This window comes from Euprymna scolopes, chromosome 37 (assembly GCF_053919585.1).
Source record: "Euprymna scolopes isolate OS-2025 chromosome 37, ASM5391958v1, whole genome shotgun sequence".
Lineage (NCBI taxonomy): Eukaryota > Metazoa > Mollusca > Cephalopoda > Sepiida > Sepiolidae > Euprymna > Euprymna scolopes.
This window is the reverse complement of record NC_136518.1, coordinates 43,364,965-43,387,047: the sequence shown is the minus strand read 5'-3', so window position 1 is coordinate 43,387,047 and position 22,083 is coordinate 43,364,965. Positions and strand designations below refer to the sequence as shown.

General features: G+C 34.1%; 1 protein-coding gene across 5 annotated transcripts in view; it reads left to right on the top strand.

Annotated features, from left to right (window-relative positions):
- Positions 1–22,083, top strand: part of LOC145261138 (endoplasmic reticulum aminopeptidase 1-like) — a 938,216-nt gene that overhangs the window by 501,571 nt on the left and 414,562 nt on the right. For all 5 annotated transcript variants that reach the window (XM_080119414.1, XM_080119415.1, XM_080119412.1 and 2 more), the window contains exon 2: positions 6,274–6,913. In XM_080119414.1, the coding sequence (XP_079975540.1) occupies positions 6,354–6,913 (560 nt within the window). In that variant the 5' untranslated portion in view covers positions 6,274–6,353. The remainder of the gene's footprint in view (positions 1–6,273; positions 6,914–22,083) is intronic.

The window sequence follows — 22,083 nt, the reverse complement described above, 5'->3', positions numbered from 1 at the left end:
TAAGTTTCGAGTGTGGACATGTAACGACTACATTACATTATATGAACATTCGAAGTCATTGTAGTAATTTTGCTTATTTTGAGAGCCAATTGGATTTTACCCAATTTTTTGTCTTGATTTAATAATTGTTTTCATTATGATTAATTTTTATTTAATACAAAATTACACTTGCAATGATTTTTCGCTTGGTCAAAGTTATTTTTAGTTATAACGCCTTGTTCAATAAGTCAGAGGTATAACTAATAAAATAACAAAATTCGACTTTATTTATCAACATCGTTTCCTTCAGATTACAACGATTCTGGAAGGATTCGGTGCCTTGTTTTTTGTAGAGCAATTTATCTTAGGTGTTAAAAGTTGCTGCAGTTTTCAATATCACTTATTCATTGGAGCCAAATCTCTTCCCCTGAAACATTCCTCTGAGATCTGCAAATAGCCAATACTCACAAGAGGAAAATCTGGAGAGTGTAGTGGGTATGTGCTGTCCACTCAACTGACTACCGATTTGATTCCAGAGCGAAGTGGTGCATTCATTGTAACATATGCCCGTCCATATTCATTTTTGTTGCATTTTGTTGCGGTTGAAAATGATGGTCTGAAACATCAATATATTGTGGTGTTTAATCATCTGTGAGCAAAGGCAGCAAATACTGTGAATACATTGATAAATGTTCATGCAAAATGAGGAATATACTGCCTTCTGATATTGTCAACACTTTTGCTACCGAACGCAATTTCACTTTGCAATCGGTAATATAAGTTTGTGAACTTTTTGATATTTTATGAAACAACTGCTGAGTTTGAATGACTTGAGTGTTCAACATCATTTGTGTCTGTACAACCACATTTACAATAAGCATACCGCTTATTCGCACTTAGTTCCGACAGAGTCCAAATAACTGTTATCAAGCTGTAGAGAAAATCGTAACTTACTTGGCTAGCATGTGTGCATGTTTAAAGGGTCGGTCGTGTACAAAAAAAAAAAAGAAAGAAAGGCTAAAATGGCGACACCTAGTTGGTTTTATGGTTTACAGTCACGTGAGTGACGCCGTTTCTGTTCAAATGAAACAGGTGAATAAAAACGGACGTGAAGCAAACAGGGGAACAAGTTGGAAGAAGGGGTGTGCTATGTACGTAGGCATGTGCAAGTCAGCTTGAAAGAGTATCGACTTTTGGAGTTGGGAGTTTTGACAGCAGAGTGTAAAGTTTTAAAGATGAAAATTTTGATAGCAGTGTATCGAATTTACCTAAGAAATTGTTAATTTAATCATATAAGCCTTAGTTTTGCTTGAATAGTATTTTATCTGATCAGAAAGCAATCAACAGACAAAAGTCAGATTTTCCATTGCAGTAGTAGCGTATCTTAAATAACTGTAATTTTTAAACTAATAATCTGATGGGCTCAAATTATGACATGTGTAATTTGCAGGTTATTACTTTATAAAAATCATATGGATTTATTTTATTAATGGCGGAATCAATATATTTGGATGCATTGAGTGATGCGCTATGCTGGACCAATAACACGAAGGACGACAACTTTTCTAATTTCCAATGAACTTTTAACAGTGGTGATTCGCTGGCTAATTGTGCTACCAGAAAAAATTTGGCATCATTGGTTATGTTTCGCAAAGTTTTGAGGCATAACGAAAATAAAATTTTGGTTTAGAATTTTAATCCTTAAACGTGTAGATTGAATAGTTGCATTTTAAAAATATTTGTTTTGTTTTTTTCTTTTTGTTCTTCTGCTGTAGCACAGGTATTTGCCATGTTAGTCTCAATTTCTGTTTCTGGATAATCTGTTCTATTTTGCCAGAAAGAAAGCGTTCTGCCTTATTTTTGTCAAATAAAATCAATCTCGTTTTGCTCATTTGAAAGGTCTGCGGTTTTATGTTATATTTCAGGTGAATCTAGGTTTGAGGTTCTCCTTGAGGCATTCATCAACTATAATATCAAATTTACACCGGTGGTTGCCGCTTGAACGATTCGTTATGAATTATTGCCTGGAGGATTTCCTTGATGTCTAGTAACAAAGTCTTAATGGCCTTCGGATCTCTAGAGTAGAGGATTGAGCAACAATTGTGCAACGTCTTTTAAGTATCCACATGAAAGGCTCTTCAGTAGTTAGACATGATGCAAGTTTTCATCAAGCCAGAAGGGCTTATCGATTTACTTTCATTTCTGTTCACATCCAATCGTTCGGATTACCTTCTCTCCTGACAGCGTCCATCTTACCAATGGATTCCGTTTGTATGTTTTACGGCATATCAACCTTTGCTACCTATTATTTATGTTGTGTTTCTTTGTTCTATTTCTGGTGTTAGCAGATCAAGATGTCTGAATATATTTCCTGACTTAAATGCACCAAATATTAATGTCATTGTTTTTTCTTTTATCTTTGCAAAAAATCAATCATGTGCTGCAGAAACAAAAACAAAAAATTCTCTACACTATGAATAAATATTTGAAAATATAAAGAACTTGAAGAAAAAACTTTTGCCAAAATTATTGAACCTGAAAAGAGTTAATATGCTATAAAACAAAATAATCAAACCAAACTCCATGAATAACAATTGGAAGATATAAATAACTTTAAGCGTAAAGCTTTTTTTTTTTCCAAAATTACTGGATTCGGCATGAAATAATCCAGAGAGGCTTGCCAAAGCTGATGCAATGTGAGGTATTATGGTGGGCTCCTCCTTCCATGCGAGAAAATTACTCACAGTTGAGAGCATCCGATCTCTTTACAAAAACACAATTCACCCATACGTGGAGTATTGTTACCACATCTTTAATTTTTACACAGGGTCCAAAATAGAGTCCCCAATCTAATAGATCTCACACTATCAACCAAGCTCAAGCCTCTGTCCCATCGCCACAATGTCGCATCTCTGTACCTATTTTACAAGTATGGAATGGAATGTGCTCTGATGAACTCACAGCACTTGTGCCTCCTTGACCTACATACTCCCAACTAACCCAATAAGCAGCAAAATCTCGCCCCTATAGTGTTGAGGTCCCTAGATGCTGGAAAACTTCTTGCTATAACAGTTTCTTCCCTCAGACTGCTGGACCTTCGAATTCCCACCCTAATTTTTTGCTTCTCAGACTGTACAAAAATGCATAAGTTTAAACGTAATGTGAACAGACATTTCGCTACTCAACTCCTCCCAGTCTGCTGATAGACACGATCCCAAATAGTAGGCCCTTTCGTCCTTCGTTTGACTGAAAATGAGTAATAAAAAAAAGATATGTCGTGTTATTCTATCAAGTATATCTTTTTCGTACCGTTATACACACGTCTTGGCTTTTATACTTTCAATTAGAAATATATGAAAACACTATACAAGAATTGTTTGAATTATATATTCTAATCTTGGTTGTTATTTTTACATAAAATCCTTAAAAGAATTAAAACAAATTTTTGTTTCAAACATAACTCAATCCAAGTACTAAATTATATGTTACCATGCATTTTGTTTTATAAAAGTATACAAGGAAAGTATCTTAGGGGAAACAAACGTTGATTAAGTATAATAATCGATAGATATAGGTACGTAAGGCGCCCACATATACACTCATTTATCAAAGGTGGGGGTATTTGCATCATAATTATACAATTTATCAGGCTTCATCTTCTACTTCATTTAATATCTTACTGATGATTATCCGTTTGAATGTTTTATTTTTCAATTTCCCCAAGCTATCATTTCTTTTCTTAGAGATTTGAATTTCTAAATAATTCCATTTTTGTCTAGCCAAAATTGTTTGACACTTTTCCAGAATTGGTTCACTTTGATTAACAATTTATTTTGGGCAGAAAATCGTGGAAAAATAGCTTTTATCTTCAAGTATGCACACACACGCGTATATATTATTCAATGAAATGCCTCTCTCTCTCCATATAGATACATTATTTAATGAAATGTCTATCTCCCTCTATCTATCTTTCTATATCTATATCTATATCTATCTATCTATCTATCTATCTATCTATCTATATATATATATATATATATATATATATATATATATATATATAGAGATAGATAGATAGATAGATAGATAGATAGATAGATAAACTGTTAATCGCTTTATTGCTGATTAGTAAAATATCAATATTTCCCTAAATATACGTCACAAAAAAATGAAAATTGTACCATGAAAGGGTTGCTCTAAGTTTAGTTATTTCCCAAAATTTTATTCAGTCATGCTATATTCACGAAGTTATGGAATTTTATTTATTATCAAAGAAATTTTACTGTCCATCGCTTTATTACAGATCTCTTACAATGCCAAAAAATCAGGAGAATAAAGGTTATCGAAAAGCAAAGGATAGTTGCTGGACTTGCAGAAGGATTGTCCATCAAAAATTTAGCCACAGAGCTGGAATGGAATCCAAAAACCTTGTCTGCATTTTTGAACAACCCGAGCACCAAATCCAGAAAAATAAGGGCATCAGGAGAAACCTTTTAGATTGTGGTATTTAGAAAATTCGACCATTGGACCATTCCGTGCACCAGAGGGTGTAAAGCTTACCAGCAATGCGTACACAGCCTTTTTGGATAATCATTTGTGGATATTGCTAGATGACCTACCTTTGTCACGTCGCTTTCAGATGATTTTCATACATGACAATGTACCATCCCATTCTGCTTGGGGCGACTGCAGCCTTCCTTGAATCTATGGAATTCGTTGGGGAAACTCTCATGACCTGACCACCGGGTTCTCCAGACCATAATCCCATTGAATATCTCTGGTCAATATTAAAAAGAGGAGTTTATGAGTGAGGAGAGCAATTTACTTCCTTGTGGAGAAACATAGTTGATGTTGCTAGAGCCATAACTCCTTTTAACATCAAACAATTGACTTCATCGGGAGACAAAAGGTTGTTTTAACTTATTTAAAAAATGGTGGATATGTGGATAAATGATTAATTTATATGAGGCCCATACCTAGGATATGTTTTTGTTTATTATTATTTGGGAGAAAAAGATGATAAAAAGTAAATTCGCAAGATAAGACATTGTATTTTTGCCATAAAAAAAATTTAAGAGACCTGCAATAAAGTGATGGACAGTGGCAATTATTCGATAAAGAATAAAATGTCATAACTTCGTGAATATCGCATAAATTTGAATAAAATTTTTTGAAATAACTAACCTTAAAAGAGTCCTTTGATGATATAATTTTCATTTTGTTGTGACGTATATTTAGTGAAATATTGATATTTTACTAATCTGCAATAAAGCGATTGGCACAGTATATATATATATATATATATATATATATATATATATATATATATATATATATATATTCATTACTATAATCATTTTTAATGCCTACAGACACTAGTGTTTCATCCTTTTGAGAATCATCAGTGCAAGGTGTTACAATTACCGCCAGTCATGAGATTCGAACCTGGCCATGAAGCAATCTCTGATCAAGGAGCAAACTGCTTGGTCAACATTTACCGCGAGAAATATAGTTGCAATTAATATTTACATAAAACGTAAATGTCTTTTAAGATGGCCGAGAGAGATCTTATAACAGTATGATCTGTGCTTGTGAGCTTAAGTGACCAACATTTCAATGTAAAATGCTCGACAATAAGAACCAAGTTCTTAATGGGGCTGGCATATATATATGTGTGGGGGGGGGGTAGCCGATCTGGCGTGGTCGATTCGGCATTGATTCAACATCAAATTAGCGCTTTGTCGTCTTAGTCAAAGTTTTTTTCATATTCTCAAAATTAATTCAGTAAACAAAGATATTTTTTCTTTGACTAAAATTGAAATAAAAATTATTAAAAGAAAAAAAAATTAATTTGATCTGACCCCCCCCCCCAAAAAAAAACAAAGAACTTAAAATAACTGTAATTTCGCATGAACAAACAAAAACATGTTTATTACAGTTCAAGCCTCTCACGAACCCCAACGCCGTCCGGTGAAAAGGAACAAACAAAAAATAATAAACAAAATTCGGGTCAGCATTTTTTCCAATGCTGGCTCTCTACTACTACTATTACTATTACTACTACTACTACTACTACTACTACTACTACTACTGCTACTACGAAACTCTCTCTTCATTTATCCATTCTATTCAGCCCTCTCCTCAGCATGTGACCATCTCAACCAATCAAAATTTAACGTTTTCTCCATTGTTCTCTTCGCCTTTTCATTTCATTTCAATTTTTTTCTTTTTTTTTTTTGCCTCCACTGATAAATCTTTATTTAATTACAATAATATACTTTTGTATATTTCCAGGTGCAAGCCCTAAGAACAAGCGGGCTGTCTACGAACCTTCTGCTCCGCAACGGTGTCGACAAGTAATCTGCAGCAAAGAAATGGCTTTGACTGTGGGCATTGTTGTATGTGCAGTTGTCTTAGCCGTGGCATTCATCGCATCGTTTGCCCGCCCCGATACACCTGCCTGCTACACCACGACCCAAGAACCCATAATCATAACTCCAGAAGAGGTCAACATCACAAAGCTGGAACCAATAGCCCACAATGGCAAGGTGTTTCCATGGGATAAGATCCGGCTGCCGGAAACAATTCAACCTCTAACCTATGACATCTTTCTTCATCCTAACTTGACAACAACCCTGGTCACAGGAAATGTCACGATTCTCTGCCAGGCATTGAACAGTACCGATTTTATCGTATTGCATGTGGAATCAATGAACATTACAGAAATTACAGTCCACTCACATTCTACCAATGAGGGAATTGGCACGAAAGATGTCCTTTTTTATCAGGTGAATAGTTTTCTGTATATCAAGCTGGACCGAGCCCTCAAGAGAAACGAGTTATTTGACCTGTACATCTACTTCAGATATCATCTGCTTGAAGTCTTAACTGGATTTTATTTAAGTTCTTACACTGCAGAGGATGGTTCAACAAGGTAAGTTGTACATAATATCTATTATATAAAGGAGAGATATATGTATGTATGCATGTATGTATGTATGTATATATGTATGTACGTATGTATGTATGTATGTATGTATGTCCCACTAAAACTTTTGAAATCCAAAGCAGATATGAATGTTTCTGGTACTGTCTTAAAGAACAGGAACTCTGACGCATAATATGTGAAATTTCAAACAAAATATTCATTTTTTTCTACCTTAACGATCACAGAATCTGATAGGGGAGTCATATAAAATCGTCTCTTTCTAAATGATTTGAGCATCTATGCATGTGTGAACCACCTCACTTCTCGAATACGTTAACTACATAAATTTGCAACATCATGGCTTATGACTAGGGCAAGACAACAGCATATTCTTTTCATTGTTTTGACTCTCGAGTGTGTATCCGTTGATATCTTATATGCTTTTATATAGAGTGTGTGGTTCTCGGTTGATTAACTGTGTCTAACTGTATCGGATATATACTCGAGAGTCCAAACAATGAAAAGAATATTCTGTTGTCATAGCCCCAGTTATGACATTGACTGAAAAATATTTCTTTTTGCGTTCGCTTTTGCACCCAGCATTTTGTTTTTTCGTATTTTCAAAAACATATTTGAAAACATTTATTTCAATAAGCTTTTGCATTTAAAAAGGGTTAAAAGTTTATATTTTTATAAATATGCACTGCTTTACAACTCAAGCACTCTACATATCCAAGTTATGACTACAAGACTATTGCAAAAATCCTCAAAATGCAAATCCGCATGGTTCAATGCTTGAGGGCGTGCCAGAGTGTTGAAAACAAAGTTTCCAGTCACAGTTATGGTCTTTGGTGTGGTTTCAAGTGAGGGCCATATCATCCAACTCGCATCTTCAAAGGCTTGAAAGTCAACACAAAGTGTACCTGGATGTGCTGAAAAGTGTGGGGATACCCTGGTGCAATCAGGTGGCCGCTGGCAGACCCTAGGTGCTGTCTCATAAGTTCAAAGAGACCAAGGCTTGGCTTTAGAAGGAGTGCTAAGACATTGTGCCATTCTTTCATTGACCCCCTCCTTCCCCGACATGAACGTACTGAACTACTTCGTTTGGTCATACATGAAGAACATCACCAACATGACCTCCCAACTTGATCGACACCATCTAACGAGTATTCAGCAAGCTCCCACTGGTACTTGTGGAGAAAGCATGCTCCCAGTTCCAGACCCATGTCGAGCCGGTGATTGAGGTTGAAGGCGGCTGCATTGAATAGATGTCAGCTCTACTACATAATCAAGTTAGCTAATTGTTTTTTTTCGATAGAGGTTTTAATATAAAACTGTAGTGCTGTTTTCTTTAGGACGACAATTTTATATCCACCCTGTAGTAATATAAATTTCTTTCTGATATCTGCAATTCTGAGTTTTTCTCACGAGTCTTTAAAATCTATTTCAAAGATATTGAACTTTTTCTCATTCTCTGTCAGTATCTCTATCTCTACTATTATATAAAAGGAACTTTGTGTGTGTGTGTCTGTCTGCCTGTGTTTAAGTTCTCTCTCTTTAAATTCCTAAACGGCTGGCCCACTTTTTATGAAATTTCACATAAATATATTTCATGCATCTGGCAGTATTCTTAGATAGGTTTTGTATCGACATGATTTCGATAAGTATTGATAATTTTTTTTGAATCCGATAAAAGAAGAAACAGGCGATTTTGACCAAAGTTAGCATATTATATCCTTACATCACAAGTGCATTTAAGAAGTTTTATTACCACACAAGCAGAAAGGCTCGGCAGATAAAATCAATATTATGCTCTTTGATATGACAAGGGTACGTTCGAAATAAATGCTTCTGCTTAAAACACAATTGCATTTAAAACTTTCATTCAAGCCATTATTTATAACAAAAATAATTTTATAAAATCAACAGTAGGTTCTCTACCGTGCAATGAATCTATAACTAGAACAGGCAATCAATCGATTTGATTAAAAAGTGGTTGAATTCACCAATTTCGATGACAATAAAAGTATGGGAGAGTGAAACATTTGCTGTTACTCATTCAATCCCCGACAATGTCGGGTCTCTATGCTAGTATATATATATATATATATATATATATATATATATATATATATATATATATATATATATATGTATAATTATTTACATAGTCCAAAAACATTGTAGTTCACATGAAATAGAACAAACCCAAAGACGAAGACTCGAGTTTCGCTCTTATTTAGGCATGTCAGTCTAACACATCCAAACTGAGTACATATGCGTTCAGCTGATGAGCCTAAATGAGGGCGAAACTCGAGATTTGGACTTTCGGTTTATTGATTTTAATAGCTCGTGTGATTTGCGACGTTGTTTGACTGTGGAAATAATTATATCATCTCTTATATTCTGAAAATTATAATATATATATATATATGTTCGGAGGTACAAAATGTATATATAGATTTAAATAAAATATGCGGAAATTTCTCGACAGCTCTTCCGGCTGCAATCTCTTCAGGAAAAAATCGATAGCAAGCAAAACAATATTATTGGCGAAATTAAAGAGCACTACATGGAAATTCGGATGTGCCCCCCCCCAAAAAAAATGATTAAAAGAAAGATTTAATCTGTATATACGACGTTTAAAAGCGACTAAAACTTGGCACAACGATGGAGAAAATTTTTTTTTTAAATAGTCGAACTTCCACAAAGAGAAATAATGCTTTTGTTGTCTCCTTTTGCCGGCATAAAAAAGGTTTTCGAACCGCAATATAGACAGACTCCCAAATCTTTAAATGGTTTTTGGAGTCTGCTCTGTGTAACACTTCGAACTACTCTATTTTATATTTATCACACAATAATGCACAAGTAATATATATATATATATATATATATATATATATATATATATATATATATATATATATATATATATAATTTATATATATAATATATTTTTTATATATATAATATATTTTTATGTATGCATATATATATATATACTTTATGGCTTTATTTTATATATATATATCTATATATATATATACTTTATGGCTTTATTTTATATATATATATATATACTTTATGGCTTTATTTTATATATATATATACTTTATGGCTTTATTTTATATATATATATATACTTTATGGCTTTATTTTATATATATATATATATATATATACTTTATGACTTTATTTTATATATATATATATGTATGTATATATAGAGAAAATAAAAAGGAACAAACCGTATTATGTGTTTATCAACGTTTCGTCTTTATTTCGAGACTTCCTCTGGATGAATGAGATTAAGAAACAAAAAATACCAGTACAAAATGTTTGAAATAATAATAAAAGTTTACTTATTAATGGCGCTATGTTATAGAAACCTCCACGTTGTTTAATAGTGCTTGAAATTGCGATAAGCGCAGATTCAAGAAGTCTCCGGCGTGGTTTATTTTAAATACATTTAACTACTTTTGCTTGTTTAAAGTCAAAGTGTGGTTATGTTGCAATGAATGAGAGAATAATGCACTTAGAGAATTGCTATTTTTTATATCTCTTTTATGTTCATTGAGCCTTTTTTCCAATTTACGCTGAGTTTCATCAACGTATTTATGATGGCAATTATGACAAGGAATAGTATATATACCTCCATCGGAAACTGGTTTGTTATAGAGATGTTTCGTAGTTTTAAATATATGTCTTGTGGTTAGTTATGTGGTTTGTACGATAGGAATTTTTAGTTTGTTTAGTGTGTTATAGATTATTGTATTATTGGTATGTGTAGGTAAAAGAAGATGTCTGTTTATGAGAGAAAGGTCTGGTGTGTATGATTTTTTATTATTATTTATTCTGGAAAATATTTGTGTGGCTTTTCTCTTAGCATTCAATATGAAATATGTCGGATTAAACAACGTGGAGGTTTCTATAACATAGCGCCATTAATAAGTAAACTTTTATTAAAAGAACATTATTTAACTGTAGACACAGGTTAACTTTCTCACACCATTCAAACACCCCCTGTAATAATTAACATATAATCTCAATCAATAAATTACATAAAAAAACACTCATTTTATTTCTGTTACAAACTAATATTTGAATTTCAACAGATATATCTTTTTCCCAATAAGAATATTAACTTGCGTTCATAGTTTTAAAATTACATTAACGACTATATGACGTCACTAAAATTTCTTCTCTTTAACAGCGCCAGCCCTCTCCGTCCTTTTTGAATTTCCAACTTCTTTTTTCCGTTTCTCTGAAATAGAACTGCATCACACTGTGCGCGTGAAACATTTTCAAACATTTTGTACTGGTATTTTTTGTTTCTTAATCTCATTCATCCAACGGAAGTCTCGAAATAAAGACGAAACGTTGATGAACACATAATACGGTTTGTTCCTTTTTATTTTCTCTATTTTGTCGGAATACTATTTCCATCATTTTCATCATATGTGTATATATATATATATATATATATATATATATATATATATATATTTGTTAACAAATTCTAATATATATTGATTTTAACAAATACAAACGTTGGAGGCATATACGAAATATGACGCACACACATAGTAACTAACAGAAAAGCTACGTTAAATTATTCGGAAGCAATCGATAAAGAGCCTATATTGTCAGGATAAACAAATAAATTGACATATGTGATGAATAATTCACAAGTAAACATTTTACTTTCTTGTCGTTGATATTCTTGAAGTTTGATGTTGTAAGCAGAAGGTGGATCCGATGTGGACAGTGTTAGAGTTTTACAAGCAGTGCAAAGATTGGGAGCTAGTCAGACTCTGTCCAACTGGTTTGGAGCTCCAGCCATAAAAGAGAAACAATATCTGATTCTAAATTCGCACATGGCTGCAATTTATATATAACTAGCCTGGGTGCCCGGCGTTACCCGGGTTTTTGGAGGTGTGTGTTGAGCAAAAAAAAAAAAAAAAGGTCGAAGGAGAAAAAGAACGTGAAAAAAAGAAAAAAATGGTGACGTCATTGCTGTTGCGCCCATAGTCAAACCGGAAGTGACGTAGGTTTAAATTAAGGCTAGACAATCGAAAAGAGGGGATGACTTTCGAAAATATCGGCGAAAAAAGTGACCCCTTCCTGTAGAAATGTACCCAGTTGAGAGTTATGGTATTAATGTTTTTGGCCAATTTTATGATATTTGTCTTTCGAAGGGTGCAGCTTCAAAACGATACCGATTTTGTGAAAATCCGTCGCCTCTGTCGAAAGTTTTTGTGAGACATACATACATACATACATACATTTAAACAAACAGGTGAGATTCATATTATAGATTTTGTATGAAACTCAAAAAAATAGACTACATTTCTTCGGTTAGTAGATGTACAACTGTCCAAGTTGTAGGTCCAGGGCACAGGGGAAACCAAGAAGGAGTGTGTGATAAAAATTTAATAATAAAAAAACTGATATATTTTATTTACTATTGATTACTACTTACCAAGGCTTAATACAACTCGAAGATAAGGATTAATGAGCTGAATAGATTTTCAGTTGAATGATGATGATAAATATTATATAAAGATTGGTGAGTCTTAAAGATGAGACTAGATCTGATGAGCTCAGAGGAAGATTGAATCTAAATAGATATAAGGAGATGCAGATTATTGGGTCAGTAGATGCAGAAGAGTTGGAGTAGCAGGGACAGTTGACACGAGAAAGCATAGGAAAACCTTGAAAGAAGTGGTAAGAATGGACCCGAGAGAAAGAGGGATAAATAAAGACTTGGCCAGAGTTAAGTTAGTTTTGAAATAATTTTTTTAAAGTCGTCCAACACATGCCAGCATACAAAACAGACATTAAACCGATGATGATGATGACGACGATGATGATGATGATGATCCGTATTTAATCATCAAAAGAAATTGTATATTTTATTTTACTAATGATTGCTACCCATCAAGGCTTTTACTTGAGGATAATAGTTAATGAGATAGATGTTCATTTGAATGATGATGAATATTATGAGAGGATTGAACCGAATAAAATTTGATGGCAGATGAGGATTATGATGTAAAATAGTAGAAACAAAACCAATCAATCAATCATTTAGGTAATAGTGCAGAGAGTGATCCGTGCTATTTTTTAAATCGTATTTCCAAGTTTAATTATAGTTTTATGATATGTTTTTTTTATTCAATTGTAAGGTTGAAGTATAGAATAGGTACAAAACACCCTCCCCTCCCCATGTTAAAAATGGCTTTTTAAATAATAACGTTATTATTTACGTCCGGATCACTCTCTGCACTAGTACCACCATTTACATCAAGTGTATTAAATAACGCAACGCCTTAAAAGAAGACCAAGTAGACCATCTTCCAACAACAAGTAGTTATTAGCTTCTTCTCACTCATAGTAAAAGTTTTAGCAAAATATTTTTGTCCATGAATTGCTCTATTCCTAAGTCAGTAGAAATTACAGAGATAGGTAAGCTTTTAAGTCAATTTTTAAAAAAATGTTTCCAACATCTAACACCTTCGTGGCCTTTAGGCCAAGATCAAAGTGTAGTATCTATTCCGACATATACTACAAGCAAAGACCGTATGTGGGGGTAACTCCACATATCAGACCTTGGTCAATGTAGGGGAAACCCTTCATACCAATTGTCACTATCCAGCTCCCATTTCCCACCCATCAGGAGCTGGTCCCCTTTTCCCTCCCCCTTTCTCCACATTAAAAAACGGCCTTGTGCCTTATTTGCTCAGTGGGGAAGCAAATAAATACAACCAATGATGATAATGGTAGTAGCGATGGTTGTTGTTGTTGTTGTTCTTCTTCTTCTTCTTCTTCTTCTTCACTTTAATTCAAACATTAATACCACAATTCCTTTCCATGAAAATAAATCTTGAGTCGGGACACTTTTTAAACACCCATCAGATTTCATCATATGCCATGGTAAATATTGCTGCTTATCCTCGTCCGTCATCAACAGCGTACAAAATCCGTGTCTTATGAATTCTACTAATGAGGGAAGAGACCTAATTGTGTTATCCTCTCATCAACTAGTAATAATTCAAGAGAGATAACTTGGACATGGTTGAAGGGAGATAACTCCCCAGTAATTATGATCCAACCATATGGTAAGTCAATCTCATATGTACTGATAAAAAAATATTTCAAACTTAAACGTTTGTTTGGTTGGTGTTTAACGACCTCATCAACAACTCTAGAGTCAATTTAAGGCTAAACAGGTTCTTTTTTTAATTCAGTATATATGAAGTGCAGTTGGGTTTTATGCCAGTGCTAAAAATCACTGATGCTATATTTATTCTGAAACAACTACAATGTGAGAAAATTGTAGATGTGTTTCTTGTTTGTGAAACCCTTTTTTCTTATAGAGTAGAAGTGGTTATTAATCTATTTTTAGATTTTCAGGTACAGTCTAGTGGTAAGGCTCCAGCTTGCGGGCTTTGGGGAGTGTGAAGCCACCCTTTAATTGCTACTGCTCCCAGGTTTACTCTGACCCGGAGTGGTAGTATTTGTTAGGGTCCCAACTATGGGTTAGGTAGAAACCAACGTGAAAACAACAAATATATTCTATTAAAAAATCTTTTCTTCAAAATCTTTGGATTCGGCATTAAATAACCCGAAAAGGTTTGATATGCCGTAAAACAAAAACAACCAACCAACCATCAGCTACAGTCCTATTGGTTTTAGAAAATTTAATATATTTTTTATTTGTATGGTGCTGAAATTTTTTTCCAAGTTGGTTACATAGAAGATCGTGGATCTTATTGCTTAGAAGTCTTTACATTCAATGAGTTTTTGACATGGTTTGCATAAAGGGGGATCTCCTCCTTTTATGAGGTGAAACTGTGTAATGAAGGTATGACCTATACATAATCTGGCTAGATTTCTTCTTCCTTCCTCTGCTTCCTATATCCCAGTTGTAAACTTAAACGTATAAGACGATATGTAATAATAATCTACATAATCTATTTAATTATAAAACTCTATGGACCTTGCTTGCTTGCCTCTTGTCTTCGACGATTGGGCGATTCCATCTTTTAAAAAAGGGATGACAGGTGAAATTATGTCTATATATTGTGCAAATTAGATTATGTGTTTTAAGAAGAAAATTTTTAATTTTAATTTTAGGCCGACGAAGAGTGTATCGTTTTTTTTTTTTTTTTTTTTTTAGTTGTTCTTGTTGTTTAATTATCGCCAAAGCAAAAGAACAGAAAGGGAAAGAGAAGTCGAATATGTAAGGAGAGAAAGAGAGGTAGAATCTAAAACGAGGAAAAGAGAGAGAGAGAGAGAGAGAGAGAGAGAGTTTAGGAGAAAGAGAGAGGAGGAAAGAGTTGAAGAAAACGTTCAAAAGATATCAACACCACGTCCACACCTTGAGGATGAGTTAGAGAGTTGACGAGTTCATCTGGTCAGCGCACTTTCTGACCCCTTTTAGTTCCGGGTACCAAGTAATAAAAGTGAGCAAAGAAAGAAGGAGAGGGTCAGGCAAAGTATGGAGGAGAGAGAGAGAGAGAGAGAGAGAGAGAGAGAGAGAGAGAGAGAGAGAGAGAGAAACCGCATCCCATCCGACAGTGAAAAAGAAATGGAAACGAACCGATACCGTCGAAGCAGATAATTTCGACAATCCAGACTCAAGGAAACACGGCGATCCAAAGATGCATAGAGCAAAGAGCTGAGATAACAAAACATCGGATGAATTATACACAGAGGTGCCGCATGTTGTGAACAGTCGACCGATATGAATAGAATGTTGGTTAAACTTCATGTAAAAAAAGTAAAAACTGTAAGTTCTCTCTCTCTCTCTCTCTCTCTCTCTATATATATATATATATATATATATATATATATATATATATATATATATATATATATATATATATATATATCATGCGATGAATCGGCGATTCCTTTGTTTAGCCATTTTTTTCTGTTGTTATTTATTGATATATTTTTCGTCAGCATTTTTAGACCTTAGTGTAAGATACCCTTTCCACATCTTCATAATTTTTTTTTTATTTATTTAATCTCATTTCCCCTCTCCCCCACCATAGTTTATTTTTGTAATAACATTAATTTAAACTATTTCACCATTTATGTTCGTGTTTTCGTTGCTTTCATACGTTTGTCAATTTTACATTTTATGTTTGTCAATTTTACATTTTCCGGGTTTCGAAAGAGTCTCCCCATTCTCTCTTGTTTAGCAAGATATATCGAACCCAAGGGACATTGTTTCATTTTCTCGTGAATTTCTTTTTCTTTTTGTTTTGTTTCCATTGTAATAACATATATATATATATATATATATATATATATGGGGGGGTACCAAATTGGTTAAAGGGAAAATTATTCCTAACTCGCATTCAGGTAAAAATGCACTTTCGTAAATAATTGAATTCATTCAACAGATACAAACAGCATATATATATATACATACATTATAAGCTACAATCAACATTTTTGGTCAAGATCAAAGTGTAGCATCTGTTCCGGCAGATACTGCAAGCTATGACTAGCTATGACTAGCTATGACTAGCAAAGACCAGATGTGGGGGCAACCCCACATGCCTGACCATTAACCAGCTCCCATTTCCCACCTCTCGGGAGCTGGTCCCCTTTTTCCCTTCCCCCTCCCTTCACTCCTCACATTAAAAATCGGCCTTGTGCCTAATTTGCTCGGTGGGGGAGCAAATAAATACCATCTGTTCCGGCAGATGCTGCACTTAAGATCATTTGTACCAGTCAATGGAGGAGAAACCCTCTATACTGGGACAATTATTATTTTTGGTAACCAGAGTGCCCCCTTTTTGCCTACTTTTAGGGGAGCTGGTTTTTACCTCACATTAAAAACGGCCTTGTGCCTAATTTGCTCAGTGGGGGAGCAAATAAATACCATCTGTTCCGGCAGATGCTGCAAGCTATGACTAGCTATGACTAGCAAAGACCAGATGTGGGGGCAACCCCACATGCCTGACCATTAACCAGCTCCCATTTCCCACCTCTCGGGAGCTGGTCCCCTTTTTCCCTTCCCCCTCCCTTCACTCCTCACATTAAAAATCGGCCATGTGCCTAATTTGCTCGGTGGGGGAGCAAATAAATACCATCTGTTCTTCAGATGCGGCACTTCCATTTCTCGTTCTCTTTCAGTGGAGGAGAAATCCTTCACGGCTGAGACAATTTTTATTTTTGTACCTTTTCTCCACGTTAAAAACCGACCCTGGTGTCTAACTCTGCCCCGTGGGGAGGCATTGTAAATAGGTACAATCAACATCCAAATGAATGCTTTGACGATAATTACGGTTTTCAAAAGGCGAACAATTTAAAGATACACCTGCCTTACTTAAAAATTGCTAGGTTTATTTATGGTGTCTTTTACATATAAAAAAACCCACCCAATATTTTTGCTGATGAGGAGACTTTGTTTAAAAAATACTATATGTCAAAATTATTGTCCGTGGCTTAATGTCTATCGCAATAAAAACATCGTTTCCGAAACGATCGTACAAATTATTGCCTTTGTTGTTGTTCCTTCTTATGAAACAGATTTTTAATTTTTAATTCTAATTTGAATTTTAAATTATCAATCAGATTAATATATATATATATATATATATATATATATATATATATATATTCGACCAAATATCAAACAATTATTACAGTTTATAGATCACTTTCTCAGCTATAGTGTGAAAAATAATTCAATTTTTATTCAGTAAAACAAAAGTTATGATGAATTTACTGGTGTTCAAAATTGTAAAAATTCGTAAGGAGGTGAGCGGCGTTTTTTATGACTTGTTTCCATAGCAACCACGTCGCTCCACCGACTAGTGTTACTACAAATTCACCTCTCTCGCGAAAAGAGAATTAACAAGCGAAACAGAAAGAATGAAAGCGGACGAGTGCGGTACATTATTTTACGTATATATATGTTATGTTTATGGGGACAAAAAATAAGACTGAATTTAAACAAAGAACAAGTGAATTTACTGGAACCCTGGAAAAATCATGGATTACAGTAGAAAAATGCGAGCATTAAAAGTAATATGATTAAGCTTAAACATGGAAAAGTAAAGGACAAGATATTTTAGTAAAAAATATAATAAATTTATAACTTAAAATATTGCAGCATTAAGAATTTTTTTAAATTCAATTTAACATCATATAACCAATTTTTAATTCTGCAATATTTTAAGTTATAAATTTATTATATTTTTTACTAGAATATCTTGTCCTTTTCCTTTCCATGTTTAAGCTTAACCATATTACTGTTTTTTAGGAGTTGCTTTTTTCGCCGACATTTTCGAAAGTCATTTTTTCGATTGACTAACCTTAGTTTAAACCTTCGTCACTTCCGGTTTGGCAATGGACGTAACGGCAAAAATGTCACCTTTTTTCACGTTCTTTCCCTCCTTCGCAGTACGGGTTCGATCCTGCTTGCCTACTACCACTTTTTTTTTTTGCTCAACACACCTCCAAACACCCGGGTAACGCCAGGCAACCAGGCTAGTATATATATATATATATATATATATATATATATATATATATAAACTACTTCATTTACTCACATGAAATTAATATACGGAAGTATAGATTTATGCGTATTTATTTACTTCAAAAGTGCTCAATAAGTAGGTAGAGCTAGTAGTAATTTATAAAATATATATGGCGATTAAGCTACACTGAATATTCGGCGTTTCATCCACTCTAGGATTCGTCAGGCTTATGCGCAAATTCTGTGGGTTATAACTTAAAATATTGCAGCATTAAGAATTTTTTAAAAATTCAATTTAACATTATATAACCACAGAATTCGCGCATAAGCCTGACGAATCCTAGAGTGGATGAAACGCCGAATATTCAGTGTAGCTTAATCGCCATATATATTTTATAAATTATTATATATATATATATATATATATATATATATATATATATATATATATATATATATATATATATATATATATATATATATTTCTTTTTAAAACTTTTAAAATCACTAGTACATATTAAGTTTAATATAATGATCGATAAGGAATTGTCTCAATGATTATAAATGCGGAATCTGCATAAATTAAAATATTATATTTAAGTGTATCTTACGACCGAGCAACAGTGGGCGGCCTGCTAGTATGTATATAATTTTATAGAAATGCTTGTGCGTGTCTAAAATAAAAGGTGTTTATTCAGTCTTTGTTTAGCAATGAAAACGCTACCTAGCAACAGAATCTCTTATAGAGATTGGTGGACGCATCTCAACAAATGAAAACTTGTGATTTTAAAGAACTGAGAAAGTCTTTAAAACAAATTATACTAATGCCAATTCCATCAAACCATAAAAGAATCAATTAACATTTTAAAAAAAGTTTTCTTAAACATAAACAGGACAAAAAATAAATATTTATGTTGAAGCAAAAATTCAAAAAATATTATTTACATTTCTTGGTGCAGTTTAAAAGCTACTTTACATAAAATACAACAAAACCATAAACTTAGAGAAAAAAAAAAACAAAGAATTCTAAGTAATTTTGAAAACATGCATTTCTTAGATTTCTTTGTTTTTGTAAAACAATTATTGATCAGCAGACAAAGTGGAGATAAAAGGAAAATAAGAAAATAAACCCAATGTGTTCCTTTGCTATGGCAAGTGAGATTTTATTATTTATTACTTTTGTATACGTTTACAAAAGAAAACCAGGATCAAACTCCCTTGAGTCTCCAGAGACAATGGATACTCACTGCAAAAGTTGCAGTGTATGTAATTGTGAAGCAAAGATTGCGCAATATCACACCACACTTTTCCAGGAAATGTAAAGATAAGCAAAGACCACATACAGCGCCTGGGATTTTCAAATGATCACTGATTTTAATATTAACCTGGTTCAATGTCGCTTATCAATATATTTTAATATGATCTCCTGTTTTTACATACGTTATCACACTCGAACCCTTTTTTAAGAGATAGAACCTGGATAGATGTGAGGCAAGAAAAGTAGTTTAAAAAATTAATGTGATATGGTCGTTGTTGTTGTTGTTGTTTATGTTGTTATTGTTATTGAGGAGGAGGAGGAATAGAAGGAGGAGGCCCGTCATTCATAACTCATAGGATTAGCAAATCTCTCGACGGAGGCAACCTCTCTAGGGCAATTGCTCTTGACATATCTAAGGCCTTTGATAGGGTATGGCATAAAAGTTTACTTCACAAGATCTCTTGCTATGGTATAGCTGGAAATGTCTTCTCAATTGTTAAATCATTTCTTTCTGATAGGTTCATAAGAGTAGTAGTTGAGGGGCAAAAATCAGAAGCTCACAGTATTAATGCTGGTGTCCCTCAGGGGTCCATCCTGGGCCCAACTCTTTTCCTGATCTACATTAATGATCTTCCAAATCACATCCTTACATCATTTTTAGACATTTATGCTGATGACACTACCATTTATGGTAGCACATCTAAGACAGTAAACGACCAAGTTCTCTCCAATTCTCTCTCCTCTGATCTTGAGCACGTGGTACAATGGGGAAAGGAGTGGCTGGTTACTTTTAATGCATCTAAAACCAAGCTTCTCTCTTTACATCATCAACGTTCTGATCCACATCTGGCATCAATTGAAATGAATGGCTCTCGTCTTCAGAAGGCCTCAAGTTTTGACAAGCTTCTGGGCTTGACTATTACTCCTGATCTTAAATGGAACAGGTATATCAAATCTGTTGCCAGGGCCGCTGGAAAAATGGTGGGATCTTTCTATCGATCCAGTAGATATCTCACTGCTGATGCAATTCTCTATCTATATAAGAGCCAGGTACGTCCAAGGATGGAATACTGTTGGCACATCTGGGCAGGAGCTGCTAGAAAGAACTTGTCCTGCCTTGATAGAGTTCAAAATAGGCTTCATAGCCTCGTAGGAGATGTCCTTTTCTCTTCCCTGCAACCTCTATCTCACAGAAGAGATGTTGCGAGTTTGTCTCTGATGTATTGTTATTTTCATGGAAAGTGTTCGGCTGAACTTCAGTCTATGCCCCCCCTCTTGCCAAACTTTCACAAGAAACACTCGTCTAGCTGAAAACACTATCAATAATTCCCCCCACTCTTTATCTGTGCCTAAACCTAAACGTAGATTCCGTGAACAAAGCTTCTTTCTTAAAACTGCACGCCTGTGGAATTGTCTTCCGTTTTCCTGCTTTCCGGCTGAGTACAATATGGCTGTCTTCAAGTCTAACGTAAATAAGTTCTTGATGAGCCGCTCCATATAAGTTAACAAATTTACCAAATTTTCATTACTAATGATTACTATATTTTCCAATTTCTACTGTACACTCTTTAACCCTTATCCTTGAGTGGCCTCTTGGCCTTGATAATGTGGTGATGCCTGTGTAAAAAAACAAAACAAAAAAAAACTTCGAATGAGTCAGATGATTATTGTTGGCATTCTTTTCCCACTATCGATCTAGTTAGAATTTTTACTTAGGATAGAGGCCACGTGATGCCGTGGTTGTGGAAACTTGAACAAGAATATGCTTTCTTCGCTTGGCCTTCGACTACGATGAAAGTGTAGTATTTGCTTTGCCAAGATATGGTATGATAATATTGCAGGCTTGCGTTCATTTAATATAGCTGAAAAGTTTTGGAACGGTAGATAACTCTATGATATGTAATTAAAAAAAAAAAATCTTCCCTCGATAGTTTTACTACAGTTTCACAGGAAATCAGAAGTGTATTTCTAGCCAACACGCCTGTGTATATTTGGATACAAGCTTAAAGTACTTCGTACAATGTGTGATAGACGGTAAATATAAATAAACTAGCTGGCGCGTTATCGCTTCGGTTCACTACGTGAAACCTTTTTTTGAAAAAAACAGGAAACAACATCTAATTTATTCATATAGATAAATAAACATTGATGATTCGGTAGTTTTCATACTAAATTTATCTTTTAAGTGTGAGCGTGTGGGAACATGATGAGAATTGGCAGCCAATCTGATGTTAACGCATCCACCATGAGAGACAAAATAAAAAATCGTCATTTGCACATAGCTCCGCGCATCCTTTCCGTTTGGAAAAAGAAAAATAAGATAACCACAAAAGAATTATCAACCAATGGCAGAGCTCCGCGCTTAAAATAAAGGCCTAAAATATCACAGTCAGTGGGAGCCGATGTGCCCCT